At 32.4% G+C, this 21,770-nt stretch overlaps 1 protein-coding gene across 1 annotated transcript; it reads left to right on the plus strand.

Annotated features, from left to right (window-relative positions):
• The first annotated feature begins 13,135 nt into the window (after positions 1-13,135).
• LOC127720174 (uncharacterized) lies at positions 13,136-21,573 on the plus strand. The gene is made up of 5 exons (XM_052226639.1): positions 13,136-13,451; positions 16,237-16,327; positions 18,451-18,644; positions 19,544-19,654; positions 20,567-21,573. The coding sequence occupies exons 2-5, from the start codon at positions 16,258-16,260 to the stop codon at positions 21,224-21,226; spliced, it is 1,035 nt and encodes a 344-aa protein (XP_052082599.1). The 5' UTR covers positions 13,136-13,451; positions 16,237-16,257; the 3' UTR covers positions 21,227-21,573.
• The last annotated feature ends 197 nt before the right edge of the window (positions 21,574-21,770 follow it).

The raw sequence follows: 21,770 nt of genomic DNA on the forward strand, positions 1-21,770 counted from the left end.
CATACCATCATAAAATATACGAAAAGGATATAACCCGTATCATGCCAACAACTGGTTTTAGAATAAATGTTTGTATTTGCTGAAAATGTTAAGCCTCGGTTTGAAAAAATCCTCGACAACCAGCATTAGAAAAATAAAAATCAATTGATAGATTTTTAACAAGTGCAAAATAGTTGCTTATATTTACGTTATTTGGTCTATGTTTTATCGTCGTCTTATTTGCAATCAATTAATATAGTTGTATCTAACCCGGGCCCAGAAGACAATTAATAAATGCTTAAACCTCTTTGTATATAATATTTCTTCTCAACTTGCACCATTTTTTTAAATTTACTTAAACGAAATATACCTTTTTACTTGTTCACCTAATAATTATTTAACAGTTATACTAGTGAGGTGACGCCTGGCCGATGCATGTGCAACAACCAACTTTACATTTTTGAAAAACTAAGCAAGATTTGTTGACATTTTTCCTCTTGGTGATAACCGTAAGATACACTTATGGAGTAGGTACATGAACACTGTTTTTGACTTGTATTCAATAAATAAGCACGGGCGATGCAAACTTTAAATTAAGGTAAGGGAATTATGACTACTATTTTAACAAATGTAAGTACATTTGTACCAATACATGTACGAAATGAGTATCTCGTCACGTCCCGTTTAATTTGTTCCTCCTTTTTGACACTATTCGAACATAAGCTAGTTAAAAAAAATATCTATACTTTTTTTTTTTCAATTTTTACATTTCCCTTGCAATCCAGATTTAATCCACCACTTTCTACATAAGGAAATGCCTGTAACCAAGTCAGGAATAATTATGACAGTTGTTTTCCATTTTTTCATGTGTTTGAGTTTTGATTTTGCCATTTGATAAAGGACTTCCGTTTTGAATTTTCCTTGGAGTTCGGTATTTTTGTTATTTTACTTTTTTTTGCAATTTTTAGTATGATGACTTTTAAAAGAATATTTCATTTTTTGAATATAGAAAATGAGTCTCTACATCAATGACTGTTACGTGCACTTCAGTCATCTGTACATTAACTCGATTCATTAACGCATTTTTCTCTCGTAAAATTCAAAAACACATTTCACTATAATGTCACAGTTTCCTCAATATTATGTGCAGACCATTATGCACGCGGACATGCATGACATTCTTTTACGTCCTCTTGCAATATAAATATAATACGAACTCATTCGTTTAACCAAAAAATGTCTTGTTATAAATCGCGCGGTCCCTTACAAGTATTTTTGGTGTTGTTAGATTGCTGTCTCATTCTTGTTAACTCATATATCATTTTATCTATATCAATAAAACTAAACCATCAACAGACATTAAAAGGTCAACATAGAGTTCATTGTACTTTATCAATCGAAAAGTGTCTATAGCATATATCAATCTATAAATCGACCACAGTATTGACAAGTGGTCAAATTCTTTTTTATCTGGTTCATAGCAAAATATTAAATTTAAAAGCAGTTACATGTAACATGCATTGGAATGAAATTTGACAGTATCGCTATATATATAGACATTTCTTCTTGTTTATGTTGGATGATGCACAAAACATGCACTTATGGATTTCAAAGAAATTTTCACAGTTTATCTCTTACATAATGTCGTTGTGAATCTTTGCTTGTATTTTGTTACATGTTTTAAGTAGATTTATGGTCTTTTGTACACGACTAAACGGGAAATTACTTATCTCCGTATAGAAGTAAAAAACTAACCGGCATCATTCAATTAGAGTAAACAATATACATAAGAGATATTATTAGTTACATGGTGTGTTAGTGACCTAATACGATATATATGGGGTCAGTAAATTCCATATGGGATTCGAGCTTCGCTCTCATCCCATATGGAATTTACTGATCCCATATATATCGTATTAGATCACAAGCACACTATGTAACGAATTTATCTTACCGACTATCTTAACATGTGATATTTAGACTAGTGGCCTATCAAAGTGATCAAGTCTTCAATACCGTTAGTATTAAGAACCTATACTTCCATTGGTCTATACAAAAACAAATGCCAACAATAACAACTTGTTAGCTTTAAATGTGTTTTGTGAATTTATTTCAATAGTTCATCATCAATTTCTTCGTCTGTTGAAACCTTTAAGATTTTTCCTCAACACCGTGTTGTTTTTATAAAAGGACGTATCACCACTACTAATCGTGTATTGAAATAATTTATCAGAGTTGTCATTCTTATTACAAAAGATCGGGTATAGTTTTATTTGATTAGAATTTTAGTATATAAAATAACGAAATGTGACAGATATGAAGCATTTACTTTGATGCAAATGGACTATTCTATTCTGTATGTTGTGATTGTGTCGGCGAATGTTCTAATCGCTTGTAATGTAGAACCCCCCCCCCCCCCCCCCCCCACCAAAACAGCTACTCGTGTTAAATGGTATAGAAAAAATTGTACCCTTATGAATAATTGCAATATGTCAAATGTTCAATCCTAAGAATCTACTTACTTTTTGACATAATTAACTATCAGAAAGTGTATGAAAATTCGAAAACAAACAAATTTAAATAGAAGTTTTTGAAAACTAACCGGTCGTTTATCTAAAATCATTAATATATCGGTAAGAAATCTCATTGTTTATACTAAAATACAGATTAGTATACAAATTCACTTGACCTTTTGAAAGACCAGTCAAGGTGGGATTCTTGAGAATCTATGACAAAACTTTGTACCTTAAACACTTTTTATCTAATTTAAAACTCCAAACATTGATTTTGCACGATTTCGAAATACTTAAATTTCTGTCTTAGGGCGTGTGATAGTAAGTAGACATTATTTACATATTCGTATGCACTGAGGTGCCGTTAAGAAGCTGACTTATATGTAGGTAGACTGGACATCCTTATAAACTTCACGTACTTACTAAAATACAGTGTATGACCAAATATATTCGTTGCATACGTTTGTTTCTTATATATTTCATTTAAAACTACGATTTTTCCAAAAACTTATTCTTGGATTATTTCTGGTTGGATTTTAATCAACTCGTTACCAATATAAGCAGCATTTTCATAGGATTTTTTGTTTGTTAATTTGGATTTTTGTTGTTGTTGTGAAGCGTTTTTATTTTCGGAAGATATAAACACAAGATTTTTTTTTATTCGGAAGTTGTCATATATTTCAACCAAACTTAAATGTTAAAATATTAGTTACATGTTCAACTAATAGAAAATAAAAACAACCGAAAAAAATGTATGAATAAGGTTAACAAAATAAACTTCAGACAATTCTGAGTCTTTCAATAAAATTGAGAATGGAAATGGGGAATGTGTCAAAGAGACAACAACCCGACCACAGAACAGACAACAGCAGAAGGCCACCAACAGGTCTTCAATGCAGCGAGAAATTCCCGCACCCGGAGGCGTCCTTCAGCTGGCCCCTAAACAAATATATATACTAGTTCAGTGATAATCAATACATGGTTTTGTTAAAATCCAACCAAAAATGCCTTCAAAATAATTTGTTAATAAACGCAGTTTTATATAAAATATACAGCAAAAAATTGTGAGTGACGAATAGACGTATTTACACTTGTATGGAAATTTGTCTTCCATTACTTAAAATCACACAAGTTCCCGTCAAATTTGACATCATAATTAAAAAGTGATTGTTGCTTGACGTCAGAAGGTTATTCGGAGACAGACCTAAGGTCATTCGGAGACAAAATTCAGGAAAATATCAAAAGTGTAAATATGTGTATACTTTATTTGGTCATACGCTGTACGTGATACTTTTAAAAAATAATATTCTTTTAGAATGTTTTATACTATGTTGGTATAACCAGGGATGCATGTACATGTAATAGCCGCATTTGGTCTCCTTTTATTTACTAGTCTTTAAACTATCACGCGATTTATCTAAATAGGACAACATCACCGAAACTATCAAAATAAATTGTTCGGTTGTTTTTCAAGAAATATATTAAGTAATTTTCTGCATTTTTAATATTGACTTATGACATTAAAAGTGTACACATATGATAAAATGATTGATTATGTATGTTGATATATGTGAATAAATCAATATTTAATGTAAATATCAATATGGTAAAACACTCCAAAACACAAGTTAGTAGAAACTAGACCTCCTACTTAGTAAATGCAGGGTTAACATCTAAGTGTATTTACTCTACAAAAATACCAGAAGTTGTACTCACAAAACGTACTATGTCAGAATGGATATTATTTTGTTTTTAATTTTTACTTCTTTTTGAACTATTTATTGGATGGATAGTGGTATAATTTTCAAGTTTTGTTTTGTTTTGTTGTTTTTATATTGTTTTTGCAGTAGGATCTTAGCTATTTCATTTATACAATCAAAAGGAGTTCCAATTACCGCCGGAAGTTCCACCTTTATTAATTTATTTCACTAATTCAACTTATTCATTTTTACATCCGTTGAAACTTGTCAAAGGGTACACTAAATACTTCTAAATGTATACATAAATATTGTATATGGTTAGATAATATAACAACGTCAGAAATAGCACACCTAAATCTTATATCCTGATGTTTATATGTTTCAAAGGTTGGAATACTATATATTAATTGTTTGCACTTTAGTTAGTAGTGTATATATCACATTCGTTAATCTTGTATGTTATTTCGATAGATTTATCAAAAAATTAAAACCTTAAATAATGACTTCTATGTGAGGGTCTGGATGGGGTCCTTAATTTCTTTACTCTTTAACTTTTTATGCCATTTTCCTCTATTCTTCATTTCTTATGACCCTTATTCTCTATTCTTTATATGTCAGCACCAATTTTTCTCTATTCTTTATTTTTTTACCTATTTTTCTCTATTCTTTATTTTTTTACCTATTTTTCTCTATTTTTTATTTTTTTACCTATTTTTCTCTATTCTTTATTTTTTTACCTATTTTTCTCTATTCTTTTTATTATTTGTCGTTTATTCCACACGTTTACTTCATTATTCTCTATTATGTATACCCCGTACTGACCCTCCTATATATTAAACATGTTGGGGAAACTAAGCATAATTTAGACCAAAAGCCCATGGCACAAACTGCATGAGAAAGATATTAAAAACATAGGAGACGGGTGTTTTGATAGTGTTTATAAAGTAATACGACTTCAACAGTAGCTTGAAATATGCTTTTAATTAATATGTGAATCATACTGAGTGCAAAATGAAATGATAAACTTCTCATAAGATAGCAGTATATCAACGATTATATTTACTGCAGAAAAAAATGAGTGGCAAATCGTTCAAATATTTTATTTTTTTCAAGGGGCATATTGCCAGAGTAAACCACAATAGAGTCTGTAACTTCTCATATTAAGACAATCAAATAAAGAATATAAGTCAGAGTAATATCGCTATTGGTAAAATAATCTGATTGTTTTAAGTGCTAGTGCAAAATTCATTGAAAATTGGTTAACTTTGTCGAAACTTGATGTGTAGTTTCTCAAATAGTGGTAATGTGTCATAGAATATTATTTCCTTTATAATATTAGTTCCAAATGGAACGAATATTGTTGAATACTTTTTCTACTGGAAGAATTATCTACAGTATTTTGTTTCTTACGGAATGAAAGGAACTGATATAGGAAATTATGTTAGGAGGAACAAATATAAGGTAACAAATGCACCGGAATTTGAATAATGAAATATGATGTCAGTCTTCATCTTTGCAAAAGAGAGGCGAAAGATACCAAAGGGACATTTAAACTCATAAGTCGAAAATTTACGGACAACGCCATGACTATAAAATAAAGACAAGCAGACAAAACAACAGTACACAAAACACAACACAGAAAACAAAAGACTGAGCAACACAAGCCACCAAAAACTGGGGGTTATATCAGGTGCTCAGGAAGGGTAAACAGACCCTGCTTCACATGAGGCACCCGTCATATTGCTCATGTTAGTACAAACCCGGTGATAAGCTTCATTATGTAGGTCACATTCGAAGAAAAGGGGGCGGGATTGTAGTTACGACAGTTGGAACATATCCGTTATCATCTGTGAAACTGATATTCCATATAGCGGTCAACAGACTAGTAGAATTTACAAAGGTATGATTTCAACTGCATCACTTGGAAATCTTGGTTTAATAGCTTCCTTGTGAGCAGCAACCCTCTTTCAAGGAAATCATGATAGGAAGGACAAGCCCTGGAATATTGAATCATCTAGGAGATATAAACTCCGTATGCAGGCGCTGCTGGAATATTGTTTCATAGATATGAAAAGTTTACAATTGGGAAGCTGAAATAATCTCTTTTGTCGTAAAGTTTTGTTTTCAACCGACCCTCATTGTCAATTTCTACATGCAAGTCAAGATATGAGGCAGATTTAACTGTATCTGTTGTATGCTTTATCTCAAGTTCGATGGGATAGATGCGTTCAACATAGTCCCCAAAAGTTGAATTACTCAGTAAGAGAATATCATCTATAAAGTGGAAAGTGAAGTTAAAGGATACTGCTAACTTCTTTTCTTTCTTCCTAAGAAGTTCCTGTATGAAGTCAGCCTCATATAAATAAAGAAACACATCGGCAAGAAGAGGAGCACAGTTTGTTCACATTGGAATGCCGACTGTTTGTTGAAAAACACGTCCTCCGAACGTAACAAATATGTTGTCAATCAAGAAATCAAGAATCTTTATAATGTCAGTTTTAGAGAATTTTTGTTTGAATCGGAGTGATTTTTTACAGAGTACGATGTATCCTTCCTTAAGACAAGATACTTGTATCTACGTTGGCCATTCTTTTTTATGAGACAAAGCAGGACCAACTCTTTCTATTTGTCATTTAGTTTGGAATGGGGAATACTTGTGTAAAGTGTAGAAAAGTAAAATGTGTTAATACTACTGCAAGAAGAAATAGTCTTAAATTGTATGTAACTTTGGATTTTTTTATTATCCACATCTGATTCACGCCACCTCTAGAAAAGGTAGTTTCACAATAATATTGAAGCCCGGCTTTGACTGCAGATAAAATTGATGTTGATAATTTAGAAAGAGGTTTCGTTGAGCATTTGGAAGACCCAGCAATATAACTTTTTTTAAGGACACTTATGTAGTTTAGTTATCCGATACAGTGAAGGAAGATCGAGTTCTTCATCTTTGGTTGGAATTCCAAAGGAACATAGAACAAACCTATGATTATCTAGGATTTCCTCCTTGGTAAGTGTCGTGGGGGTATATGTTGAGTTTCCAAGTGAATTGGCAATACCTATTTCATTTATCAAGCAGTTTATGTAATGTGATTTACACACAAAAACTATGTTGTTTGTGGCTTTATCTGCGGGGACAACACAATATATGTCATGAAGGTATGACAGGTGGTTTTTTTTTTTTGGTCTTAAAAGATTTATGTAGCATGGGTATTCATAGACCCATTCAGTTTTTTAATTCTGATTTGTATCAACGACCTCACAGCCTTAATCCATGCATACTGAAAGAGTATCTACGTCTTCATTCTCACGTTTAACCCATTGCCTGGCATAATCATCTACTGAATCCATCAGTATTTTGAAGTTGTGTTTCCAATTGATGGATTTAGGCTCACGTTTTACGTATATCGGGCCTTTGGATAACACATTTCGCAGAAAAGTGTTATTGACAATGTTGAGGTCACCGTTGCAAAGTTTTTTAATCAAACAAAAATCAAACAAAATTGAAGTGAAGTTTTGGTAAAACAAATGTTCGTCAGTCCATTAGTTAGAATACAAGTTTATGGTTGAACCTAGAACTAAATGTTTTCAATTAACAAGTTATAATACATGCATATGATTATAAAGCTATCAAGGATAACGGCTTAGATATTGAGCAAATAAGACATAACCAAGCCAGTCATATTATGTAAAGTGCAGGTTTCCTATTTATAACATTATAAATTTTTTTTTATTGCTACCGATTTAAAAATTTGAGGTTTACCAGAGAGTTTTTGTTTATTTTAAATAATATTATTTCTTTTAACTACTAGTTCTGTTTACATGCACGCATTATTCATCTCTTCGTTGCATGGTAAACGTTTGATTAAATATGCAAATAAATGTAAAAAAACATAAGTATTTTTAGTAGCAGTAGTAATATGTTCTTCAATTTAATTTTCAATATTTAAACAGGAAGAAGATTTCTGCTCTGGTAATCTTCAAGGATAATGCGTTCCATGAATAACATAGTGATCAGTTGGGTCAAATGTGGTTTGAATTCATAAGAGAAATACAAAGTCGTTGCTCATGTAGTCTATGCAATAAATCATAAATTCAAGGGATGATTAACCAATCCTCAGCCACCTTCAACTACAACTTAAACCTGATTACGTAACTGAGAAATCTGTTTACCAATTTTTATTTGGCATATATTTAAAATATGTGAACTAAGTTTATGTGAGCACAACTTCCTTGTAAACTATATATACATCTCGCAGCCAAAACTTTCACTTTATAAGGAATAGACGGGAGCACCTACCGGCCATCGTAGGCGAGACATAACATGGGTAAAATCAGTTGCATTCGTCCTGGCCTAGCTACTACCAAACTTTTGATAAACTGTCTCAGTTTATTCTAAAGAATTGGAAGATAGTCGTTTAACATGATAGACTATACAAAATATCCTACCTTTTATTAAACCAAAAGGTTAACAGACTTCCTAGTCATACAGGGCTATGTTCCCCTTTGATACCAGGCTCAACATCAGGTTCTTCGTGGGAACAAACGGTTTCTTACAAAAACTGCCGAATTATGAATTCATAAATGTAATCTACTAGGACACTTTTTACTATACGATGATATGTAACTAACAAAAACTACTATATCTTCAACAGTTATATGCCGTATTTCGTTTGTTGGTTAGTTAATAAATAACAAACGTATGCATGGCCTTTGTAGTGACTATCACTGTAAATAAGACATTTGAAAATGGGTCTCATTGGGATCTAAGCGTGACCCGGGATTGCCGATTTTTTGTAAGCGTGACACGTGAAAGTCAAATTATTGTGCCGTGAAAACGGGAAATGAAGTCTAGCGGGACACGGGAAATTACAAAAAAATGAGAATTGCTTACGTACATAGTGTAAGCGGGATACGGGAATCTGACAAAACAGTAAGCGGGATCCGGGATCAGAACCCCCCAATGAGACCCCCTTGAAACAGATGTCCTTTGAGATACAGTGATTACACTATGCAAGACATGATGATTATCATTATCATTTACCACAACGCTGATTGGGTCAGTGAAGAGAAAGTCTCCCGTGAATGAAAAATATTTGAAAATTTGGCACCATATAAGCTACGTTTTTTAATGAAAAAGAGAAGTTTGCAATGTTTCGTACAAAATACAAATATGGAATAAAAGATACCAAGCCACATTGGCATTGGTCGTTGGCTCGAATAATCTTTGTATTTATGAATTGAAGTGGTTGTCAAACAGATGGGAGGTTTTGAAAATGTCTGTTCAAAACCGGGACTGTAGCAGGTTATTGGTTCAAAGGATATCTTTAATTTATAACACGACTTGAAACTACAAAATTAATCTGCTTAGTATTCAAGAACAAAACCGTTGATATTTATTCTTCTGTGCTTTTTATAGTAACGACGGCAATAATTCGGATATTATGCTTGATTTATGGCCACGTTTACTGTTAATTACGGGTGAAAGTGGTGAATATTTAATGTGAAAAGGCATAAAGTATATGTAATGTGCAATAAATCAGTCCGTTGGTTTTCTCGTCTGAATTGTTTTACATTTGTCATTTCGGGACCTTTTATAGCTTACTATGCGGTATTGTTTTTTCTCTTTGTTGAAGGCCGTACAGTGACCTACAGTTGATAATTCTGCCATTTAGTCTCTTCTGTAGAGTTGTCTCATAGGCAATCATAACACATCCACCTTCTTATTTTTATAATGTTCAATTATGTAAATTCAAAGATGAAACTATCTTAAATAAAGTGGTCAACAGTTAGGACAGTCGTGTTGACATTAAAACTTTACATTCCACTGTGACTAGAGGTGAGGGTTGATAATTAAATAATCAAATACCCTAATCCTAAAGTACATATTTGATTAAGAAACCGCAATATTTTTCCTCATTACACCGTGTACATTTTATTTATATATTTAAACGAACGTGTTACCGGTATATGTATATTCTTTCTATTAGGGAGCTGCTATTTGATTTTTATGGGGAGGGGGGGCACTAGGATGAAAAATTGTGTCCTGCATTTTTTCAGTTGTAATCTCTGTCCTGACTTTTTATTTTTCACTCTATTCGGTCCTGCCTTTTTTTTTTTTAGTTTATCCTGACTTTTTTACATAAATTGTCAACCTGCCTTTTTTTTGCAAAGTTTCTCATCCTGCCTTTTTTTTTTCTCAAAACTCCTGTCCTGCCTATTTTTTTCAAATTTCATCCTAGCCCCCTCCCCATAAAAATCAAATGGTAGCTTCCTTAGTTTAATCAATCCATCTTAGGTTTGCTGAGAGCGGAAAGGCGCCAACGAGAATAATAAGACGGTCATGCAACAATCGTAGAACATTAAACAAAGATACTCGCTTGGTCAGATAGGATACACGTCTTTGTGACAGCAATCCAACATCTAAACTTTGCCATACATATATGTCGAGGTCGACGCATCGCAATTGTACTCATTTAGATGTTAAACTTGCGTCTGATTAATTTGTACTCTATTTGGGAAAAAAGACATTAAAATTTCATGTTTGGACTAAATAGTGTTTTGGGCGTTAATGTTAGATTATGTAATTATAATAGTATTTTGATAATAAAAATTCATGTGCATGCGAAGATTAAAGAAAAATATCATGTTTGACTTTACAATATCCTGTTAGATAATTTAATTAAATGCAGGTGATGTACTAAAGGTATAATTTATTGCTACTTTAGTATTGATATTATGAGCACAAGTAAATATTAAAAATTTCTTTCATAAACGAAGAACCATGCAATGCCTCCCTACCAATCATTGTGATATTTTAAGTAATAGTAAAAGACTATAAATAAAAAAAAAAAAAACAGGCGATACTAAAGGGTCGTTCCAACTCATTAGTCGAAATAAAACTGACAACGCCATGGCAAAAACAAAAGAAGAAAAAGACCAAACCACAAACAACAGTACACAAAACTCAACATAGAAAACCAAAGACTGATCAACACGAACCCCACCAAAAACCGGGGATGATCTCAGATGATCCGGAAGTGGTAGCAGATCCTGATCCACATGCATCTTGTATCGTTTTATGTTTTAACTAAAAGTGTTAATGACGTTATCGTTGTGATTTGTGTATTTATTTGATTTATCTAGTTGATTAAAATGCATATACATGTAAAGTGTAAAGATAAGTACCTTGTATGACTTAACAATATCCTGATAGATCACCATATTGTAATCAATGTAATGTACTAATGATATTTCCAGCTACATACATTTTTGTATTGTAGGTACTGATATTAATATAATATAGTACAAGTAAACATTTACAATTTCATTCATAAACGTTGAACAAGTTCCTTCCTACTAATCATTATACTAATATACTAACAATAAAAGTATAAGTATTACAAAACAAATACTAGGCGTCTTGTTTACAATACTAATATCAGTACTACAAATTTTGAGGTTACATTCACCTCTAGGCATCATGTTAACGCGACAACACAAAACATTTAACACTTATTAACAAATATATCACTGATTTGTGGTATGATGTATTTCCGATTTGTGTGGGACATATTACGGAAACTATCGGAAAATTTGGCAGTTTTCATTTACTGTAATTACTACCTTAATTTTAGTGTCTCCGTGGACAATATACGGAAGGTACTCAAAGCATCAAACAATGGGAAAACACGCAGCTTAATAGTGTTCCGTGCTTAACTATTGGTTTTTGAACAAAATTGACATTTCACGGCCAACTGATTTCATACTCAATATAAGACCGCCGTAAAATATTAAATATATCTCTTTTCATTACTATTTTAATTTAATGTAAGTTATTACTTTTATTTGTTATTAATTTGATATTTACTAATATAATCTTTTTCTTTAAAAGTAATTAGTTTTGCAAATAGCTCAGTTCTAGATTGCGATTACGGAAATGATATGTTTGAAAATATCAATAAGATATAATCTTTTAAAGAAAATATTGAAGTATTAACTGACAGTACATTAGCCAAAGATATTTGGAGATTTTTTTACTTATTATAATAAATATTCACACACAAAAAAAAATGAAGAAGACGAGCGAGACCTTGGTTCTGAAACAAAATCTCATGCCTTATTTTATGCGTTATAATTGATTTAGAAATAGCCTATCTAAAACCATGTATTGGAAATCTGCTTTATTTGCTGCACGCTTATAGATTGATTGGTTGATTGTTGGTGTTAATTAACGCCATTTTCAGCGTTATCGCGGCGGACAGCTTTTCTTGGGTGAGAAAGCCGGAGTGTCCGAAGACAATCACCGACTTCGCCAGGAAAATTGGCAATCCTAGGCATGTGTATAGACAAAAAAAATACAAAAATGCGTATTTAATCCTTGTGAATATAGAAAATACGCTGAATATTTGCACACACCAAGAGACTTATCACATTCATTCAAAAATAAACATATTAAGTTTTTAATATGTAACTTTTGCGTAGGGTATTTACTTTAATTCTATAAATTCAACCTTAAAAAGTCAAAATTTTGATTTCGTTTTTTAAATTTTTATAACAGTGAAATTTCTGTGTTCTTATGGTTGTTTGGTTGATTTACGATGACCCATTTAACCTTGTTCGAAATTATCGTGTTGTTGTCTTGGTAATATATTGAAACAAATGCTATGGTGACCTAGAGGACCAATCAACCATTCCTATATATTCTACATTTAGGACACAATAAGAAAAGGTACCATGCTCGAGTATCGTGTGAGCTATACTGATACTGCGAAATTTATAATCAAATTTACTTAAAATATAATCTTCCTAAACTAAGTAAAATAACTTAGGAAATGCGTATATGTAAATGAATGAAATTTACATAAACAAACGTGCGTAGGACAAACTTGAAATATAAGTTTGCCAACTCATCCTCCGTTTCTAAATACGAATAAAATCTTCTACGGTAACTTGATATAAAAGCATTTAAAAGTACGATACATGTACAGTATGTTCCGGGTTGTTACGGGTTGTTTCCGGTAGCTGGCAAATTTATATAACTTACAACAGTATAATACCCGGAGGACTCGTCTGAACTGTGTATGATTCAGTCTTAATTCTTAAACATTTCCTACCTCGTGTTATACATTTCCATAGAAATCAAAACTTATAGAATATACTGAAGGCAAATGATAGAAAAACGAAAAAAATAAATAACTACGTCTGGAATCTTTGTTATTATCGTTTTGAGGAATATAAGAATTTAGGGAAAACATAATTGGTAAGTAATATTGTACTAATTTACTTTTGGCTTGTCTTATCTCATGCCGTATCAAAACTCAAAGTTTGTTAGTTTAAACAATATCTATTTAGATAAATCATCACATAACAAAATAATGCACATTTAGGGAACAGAGGATTAGGATCCATAAACAAGTAAAGTTAATTTTACATGATTTGGAAATTATAACAAAAAGATGCAGTGTTTGCAAAAATCTCGATGTTTTTGGTATACTTTGCATTTTCTTATTGTTCTTCACATTAGCCTTCTTCAGTCACATAATTAATATACTCGTTTTATATAAATGTAACTGTCTGCTACTTGTTGTTTAAGAGGAGTTGTATAACAAATGAATGTCTCTCTTTTTTTTTTTGATACATATTTTTGCTTATAATTATTATTGAAGATTAAAACAATAAATGTTACCTCTTATAATGCATTTTTTCCCTGGTTTTCAACACTTGATTGCATCTATTGTAATTTAGTGAAAATAAAACGAGAACAAATCTCTGGTAAAACTGTGGCGATTCTATGATCTTTGCTAATCTCTAAGTCCTCTAATCCTGGGATTTGCTGGTTTTTATTGTGTGTTTGGAATACATATGGCATCGAGCAAAAAGGAAAAGGGTAAAAAAAGGGGGGTTGTACGCACCTATAGCCCTCCAATCTGGACCACGTGATGTCCATGTAATATTGTTTATAAGTCCATTTTGTCAAAAGGGTCGGTTGTCTGTAGTTTGGGCCGTTTGTTGTCTTTTCAATATTATTCCTCTTATCAAGATAACAAAAAATTGTATGCATGTGTTATGACTATAGAGACATGATTGTAATGAACCAGCACGTTGACTCAGTGAAGTTCATTAACACAAAATAGAGTTGTTTTCTTTTCAAAATTGTAGATTAGAAATACTTTGAACTCATTTTAAGGCACTTTCAACATTTATGCCAGAATTAAAAAAAGAAATGTAATAGTTTTCAATTCTGTTGAAAGATTTTAATTCAAAAATTTCAATGTAACATAAACTATTTCGGATATACAGATTTACGAAAAATATGTACATGTCAAAGGCCATACAGTGCCTCATAGCATATACATCCTCGTCCGTTGGTCGCCGATGGATAGATATCTTATTTCCAATCATACTACATTTCCTCACTTCTATATATCAATTTTTGATTGATTGATTGATTGGTGTTTACGCCGCATCAGCTCAAAAAGGCTATATATCACTGCGATATTATTGTGTCGCTAATATTAAAGACTTATAAGTTAAACTATGTATTCTTGAATATGCATATTTCAAAAACTATACGACAGTTTAACAACTCTAGATTATAAGAAAAATAAGTTTTGATTTAAAAATAGTTATTTAAAAAATGATTTCAGTGATGGCGAATGTGCATCATTTTTATTAGTTATAATCATTTGATTGTTTTCATTGTTTGAAACAACATTACTTGTTCAGAACAATGCATTACATTATGCTCCATAACCGGCGGAATCGTACCCCTGACGTAAAATTGTTGTACTCATCAGTGAGATTAAAGATATCGGATCATGTCTGTTTACATACATGTAACAATAGGAATCGTCCAAATAATGGACATGCCCTAGTTATAATTATGATTTGTTTTTTTTCTCTATATTATTATTCATTTCTATATTATCTGACTTGATATGTCCGCTGATTAACCGATAAGGGTAAAACTTGATAACTTTATAAAGCGGTAAGCTTTTCAATTCAGGACTGAGAGTAATAATATCCTATCACGGTTTCTTCTTATTAGCCCAAGGGCTAACTGGACATGTTGAATATAAATATTGTCACCCGATTCTCTCCCGTTCCGGCGGTAAAACTTTTAATTAAGTAGGGCGTCCGCATGACTGTGCGGGATGTATAAATACGCAGCCTCGTCCAGTAGGGATGGGGACGTTAAATCCGATGCATCGTATAAAGAGAGTGCCATGCTCTTTGTATGTCAAATATCCCTTGCAAAAAAATTTGGAGGAGTCAGGTTGTGGCATTTTACAAGTCTTAATTTGCCTCTGTCCAATACCCAGTGACAGTTCAAATTTCCCGGCTTTCATCCCTGTCGGCCTTCCTTGTAGCACATATCTTTTGTATGTTAAAGGTTAATTGTTTATTCTCCTCCTGAATATGCATGAAATAGGCCATTGGACGTTAAGCAAGCCACAACCAATCTATCAATAAATCAGAACAAAGTTATAGTTTACGAGGCAGGCCCGGTAATGGGAAGTCCAAAAGGTTAAAAGGGAATGTACCAAGTCTTTTTGATGACTGTTTTAAGTATAGCTCTTTCTCAGTCACAACCTGATTTAACTTATTAATAAGTACATTTGTAATTTATTACGCTTAAATCTTGAGCATTCTACATTTCCTATTTTTAACAATATTTATAGACTTACATTAACCTATAATGCATTTATAACTTAGATATCACATCTCCATTCGACAACTTGCTATTTAAATGCCAACGTTTATTTCCTGATTTGTCTTTTAATCAGTAAAAATACTCATTAACTCGTGTTAAAATGTTTGATCTTCGTCGTAATTTTCTGTCCGTTGACTTTCCAGCAGTAAACTTCACGTGTCCATGAAATGCATTGTGATATAAATAAATATTTGGCAAACTTGTTGTTACGCATTTGGGGACATGATGACTAAATGACTAAAAAAGAGTAGCTGTTCTATTTAGATAAGCATCATTGTACTAGCATATATATAAAAGAAACTATAACATACAAATAATTTCATTATTTCAGACTGTTTTAATAGTGATAGAAATGGTCAGAACTACATTGAATATCTGCTGTCTTTCTGTCATCATCCTGTTGGTATCACATTGCTCCTGTGGTAAGTTTCAATAGTTGACGTTTGACATAGATACATTATAAATCTAACAGTATTTTTGCTAACTTTATCAATTCTTCATTATTATATTTCTCGCATTTAAATTATTTTTTTCCTTTATATCCGAGCTGGCATTTTTCATTTCTAACTTCTTATTTCTCTAAGATAAATCTGACAGTAAAATGATAATGATAAAGATTAAAGTAAATAATTTATAGAGAAATGTCGAGAGGGAACGAAATAAGTTACGTAGTAGATTTAGCCGGAATATTGTTTCATTGACCAGGGGTTGTGGTGTTAAAAAGAAATGAGGGAATACAATAATTATGTGTTTGATTTATTATAAAGATTTTTATCGGCCAGCCGTGATTGGTCTAGTATAAGAAAGATGTTCTTTTACGGTTTAAACTATTTCATCGATGATATTTTCGGTGAATACATAATCACCGTCACGCTATTCTTTGAAATGAAAATAACACTTTATAAAACTGCGTTCAAACCGTTTTTTTTTTTTTTTTATTTCTAATTTCTTGAATGTATAGTTTATGGAAATATGAATTTCTCTCAATCATTTAAATCGAGTAGGTGGATTATTTAGTGCGTTATAATAAGCGATTTATACAAAGTTAGGAGATGTTTTCACTATATTTTCTGAATAAATGAATAGCCGGGTGTATTAAATAGTAATCAAATATGCATTTGAACTTGTAGAAAAGACATGTAAACATTTTATTCTTCCTTCATTGCAAACCCGGATGTAATCGGCGATTGATTTTTTAATTTGATTTTTGACAGCTGAACATGTAGTAAATTGACAGTTATTGTTGAGAACTGGTTAAAATAAATTCCCCTTTTGAAAGCATTTTTATAGAACATATACCTTCAATTATAATGTAGTATCAAAAATTTCGTGTAGAATACTTAACATGTTTAGCCCCACTACAATTTCAGCTCCAAATTTTTCCTGCCACTTTCTATCTGCACTGAAGCGCCTTCTGAGATCAGATTACATGATCAGGGGAAGGAACTAAGTATAAGCATTTCTCCAATATAAAGTCAAAGAGTTATTCCGCTTCCTATAGTATTGCCAAGTTTGCCAAAAAATCATTTTTTAATAAAAATTAGCATTATGTGCCTGTCCTATGTCAGTAGCCAGTAGTTCAGTGGTTTTCGTTGGTTTATGTCTGTAATATTTGTTTTTCGTAAACTGTTTTGTTATAAAGTAGGCCGTTAGTTTTCTCAATTGAAATGTTTCATATTTTTCATGTCAGGGCCTTTTATAACCAACTATACTGAATTGGTTTTTCTCATTGTTGAAGGCCGTACGGTTGCCTATAATTGCTTACATCCATTTCATTTGAACTTAGGTGGATAGTTGTTTCATTGGTTATCATACCACATCTCCTTATTTTTATATTAGTATAATGGAAATGTAGTATTTGTCGATATTTTAATGGTCTTCCTCAAGTTATAGATTTACCTAAACAATAGAGCTTCTCCAATGTGCTAAATTATTGCATTTTATAATTTCTCCTTAAATTTTGGTTCGTACTACAGACAGAAAAAGAGAGTCGAAGGATACGAAAGCAACATTCAAACTCACAAGTCGAAAATAAACTGACAACACCATGGCTAAAAAGAAAAAGACAAACTAACAACAGTGCACAAAAAACAACATAGAAAACCAAAGACTGAGCAACACGAACCCCACCAAAAACTGGGGTGATCTCAGATGCTCCAGAAGGGCAACCAGATCCTGCTCCACATGTGTTGCTCATGTTAGTTCAAACCCGGTGATAAGTCTAATTCGGTAGGTCACATTCGAAGAAAATGGGATGGGATTGTAGTTACTACAATTTGTACATAGGTTTCGAGTAAAACGAAATATGCACGCAAGCAAACGTGAGATTATCAAGATGGTTGAAATTGACATTGTGTCGAGGTATCAGAGCAGCCAAAATTTTTTGGAACTCTATTATAAAAGAGTTATTAATAATCTTCAATTAATCTAAGTCTAAAAATACATTTAGATTTTTTGGTTTTGTATTCTGCCCAAAAATATTCAAATAATACCAAATTTAACAGAAAGTGAACCAAAAAAGATGTACATAGTAATCATTTTTCAGACCACAGGCTCCACAAACCTGACTATCCATTTGATCTGGACACTGCAGGGAACGCAATTGAAGGCTATGTTAATTCTGAAGTAAAGGAAGGATCTAAAGTTCTTGTTAAACCTGTTGAAGGCCAACAGTTCTTAGAAGACGGAGAGGTGGTGAAATACCTTCAAGTAAAAGTTCGAACAGGAAACTTTACTGGGGTATGTGTTATGTCTATTGACATTTGCTAATCCATTTATTTAAGTCCTTTTCTTAAAATATTTTTTTAGATAATCGTTAATGGGAGAATAAAATGAGTGAACAACATATTGATAGAACACTCGGTTACAAATCTCGACCAAGTCACTATTAAAACGGTACTATTAAAGCTTACTATTAAACAAACACTGGGAAATCAATACACAGGACCAAATCAACACTGTCAATACACAGGACCGAATCAACATTGTCAATTAACAGGACCGAATCAACACTGTCAAAACACATGACCGAATCATCATGGTAAATACACAGGACCAAATCAACACTGTCAATACACAGGACCGAATCAACACTGTCAATTCACAGGACCGAATCAACTCTGTCAATACACATGACCGAATCAACACTGTCAATACACATGAACGAATCAACACTGTCAATACACAGGACCGAATCAACTCTGTCAATACACAGGGCCGAATCAACACTGTCAATACACATGACCGAATCAACACTATCAATACACAGGACCGAATCAACAGACAAACAAAAATGAAAAATTATCATTAAAAAAGAATAAATATTTGAACAAAACTTAACAGGCTGGCACTAAAAGTTATATATCGGTAAATAAAACAAGTGTCGTATTTAAAGGACTAATGAAATTGAGAATTTGGTAAGTGCTGCTGATTAAAAGACCAATAATCAGATCTTTGATGTCTTGAACGAAACAAAAGATAGCAATAGCTGTATTCTAAATTTAAATGGACTCCCTTATTTAACCTTTTTTTATTCGAGCTTCACTGATGAGTCTTTTGTAGACGAAATGCGCGTCTGGCGCAAATACAAAATTTCAATCCTGGTATCTATGATGAGTTTATTTACATTACACTTTCAGAATGAAGAATACGTAGCAGAAAATACAGACGCCTTCAGGGTAGATGAAAAGGGTTACATCATTGTGAATAACACTGAATCATTCGACCATACACAGGCAATTGAGTTTTATGTAAGTATTGTAAATATATTCCAGACAAAAATTGCGTTTATTGATACAGGAAGGGCGAGGTTATTATAAGGTTGACATCTTTATATATATACAATGAAACAAAGACGCTGGAAGACAGATGTGCGGGAAACAAAATCAAATTGAAAACCATTTTTAACATTAGTAATTTACGTTCCATGAATATAAATTATAACAAATAGCGAGGGATAAACCAACATTACATTTGTAGCTGTAAACGTCCAGAAACCATGCATATTCACTGTGACTTTGAGATGAAGAACAGCAATAAAAGCGCTGTTCCTTTGCTTTTTGTGTGTTTTTGCTGTGCATGTACTGATATTGTGTCATGGATGGATACCCCATATCCTTTGTTTTTCTATTATATTGTCTATATTTATTTATTTATTCATTCATTTATTTATTTATATAAAACAAGGAGATGTGGTATGATTGCCAATGAGACAACTATTCACCAGAGACGAAATGACGTAGATGGTATCAACTATATGCTACCGTACGGCCTTCAACAATAACCAAAACTCGTACTGCATGCTTGTGTATGCTTTTTTTTCACTTCCGTTTGTTCTTCAACAAGTGTGCTGACTATTATGTAAAAATTGCTATACAAGGCTCCGACATGACAAAATGTAAACAAATCCATCTAAAAACAAATAAGATCTACAGCAACGATCGACAACCACGGAGTTACAGGCTCCTGACTTGGGACAGGCACATACAGAATGTGGTGGGGTTAAACATCTTTGCGGGCGCCCAACCCTCCCTTAACCTGTGACATTTTATTTATTTACCTTTATAGGTTTTGTACTACATGTAAACTATGAATATATAGTCGTATTTCTTATCCATCATCAACAAAAGTAATTATGAATTTAACTTTGTATGTTTATTTAGGTTGTCATGTTCAGATTTGATGATGTAGTTTCTGATCCAGTACCGTTTATTGTTCGTGCTGAGAAACATAAACCAGACGAAAATTACGGATATAATACAACAGCAGCCGTTTTTGCTGGAGTTTTAATTTGTCTTATTGTAGTGTTTGCTCTATTAATCCCGTTTGTTGTTCGAGCAAAGCGGCGAGTTAAACAAGGCAAACCTATTTGGAAGTTCGGAAGCCACCCTTCCGCTTTAGAGAGGGAAATTGCACTTGAAAAAGGAAGTCAGTCCAATCTAACTGTGCACATGGTTGAAAGCCAGGCTTCCTCGGGTCCTCACCTGAAAAACCGAGCAATGACCGAAGGTGATTTTTATGACAATTATGGTTATCGTCTCGAAAAAGAAGTTGAAAGAGAAAAGAATGAATTGTCGCATGATTTGATGGCAATTGCGAGTCATGTTGAAGAACTAGATGACGCAGATAATGTACTTCAATTAAATAAGAAACATCACAGCGACGATTCTGATTCTGGACTATCAAGTGATGGCCGACACGACAAAGGGAAGGGAATTCTTAGGAATGGACATAATGAAAAGGTTTTCTCTATAGAAATGAAAAAGAAAATACTTGATACTGACAAAAAACCTAAACACATTGAAGAATCAGCTCATTTGTGATAAATGCAAATTAAGTATTTTGCAATTAGTCCCTATTTAATGTAATGAAACTTTGCTTTAATGATAAACGATGCATTGAAACAGATTTCGGAAAGATTTGGCATGTTTTGTTTATATAGCATATATATATATATATATAGGCATTGATTCCGTTTGCGCACTGCAGTACTGATATTGATCTCTTAAAACACATGTTAATAGCATGCGCTGTTCATTAGTAATAATATGTGCTAACTGATTATACAGCATGTACAGTATATTCAGGAATATAATTTTTACGTGATATTTTGTAATTTATCATATTGTTGTTGTTAGTAAGATTATAATGAATAAAGAATTCTATGTATTATAATTGTATGTTTGACTTAGAATACTTTGGCAGTATGACACACAATCTAAACACTCACAGGAAACATACAGAAACTTGTCGTTCGAGGCATCAATTGTGTAATTTTGTTTCTCTTTATTTCTTAGCCGATTTATTCCTTTCATTGGTTAATTTTTCTTTTAAACTTTTATATTCTTATGTTGTTTTTTGAATAGT

Source organism: Mytilus californianus, unplaced genomic scaffold (assembly GCF_021869535.1).
Source record: "Mytilus californianus isolate M0D057914Y unplaced genomic scaffold, xbMytCali1.0.p SCAF_11, whole genome shotgun sequence".
Lineage (NCBI taxonomy): Eukaryota > Metazoa > Mollusca > Bivalvia > Mytilida > Mytilidae > Mytilus > Mytilus californianus.

Coding starts and splice junctions, on each gene's coding strand:
- LOC127720174 (XM_052226639.1), top strand. CDS start 16,258: ATGGTCAGAACTACATTGAATATCTGCTGTCTTTCTGTCATCATCCTG. Junction 16,328..18,450: donor GGTATCACATTGCTCCTGTG/GTAAGTTTCAAT, acceptor ATCATTTTTCAG/ACCACAGGCTCCACAAACCT. Junction 19,655..20,566: donor CACAGGCAATTGAGTTTTAT/GTAAGTATTGTA, acceptor ATGTTTATTTAG/GTTGTCATGTTCAGATTTGA.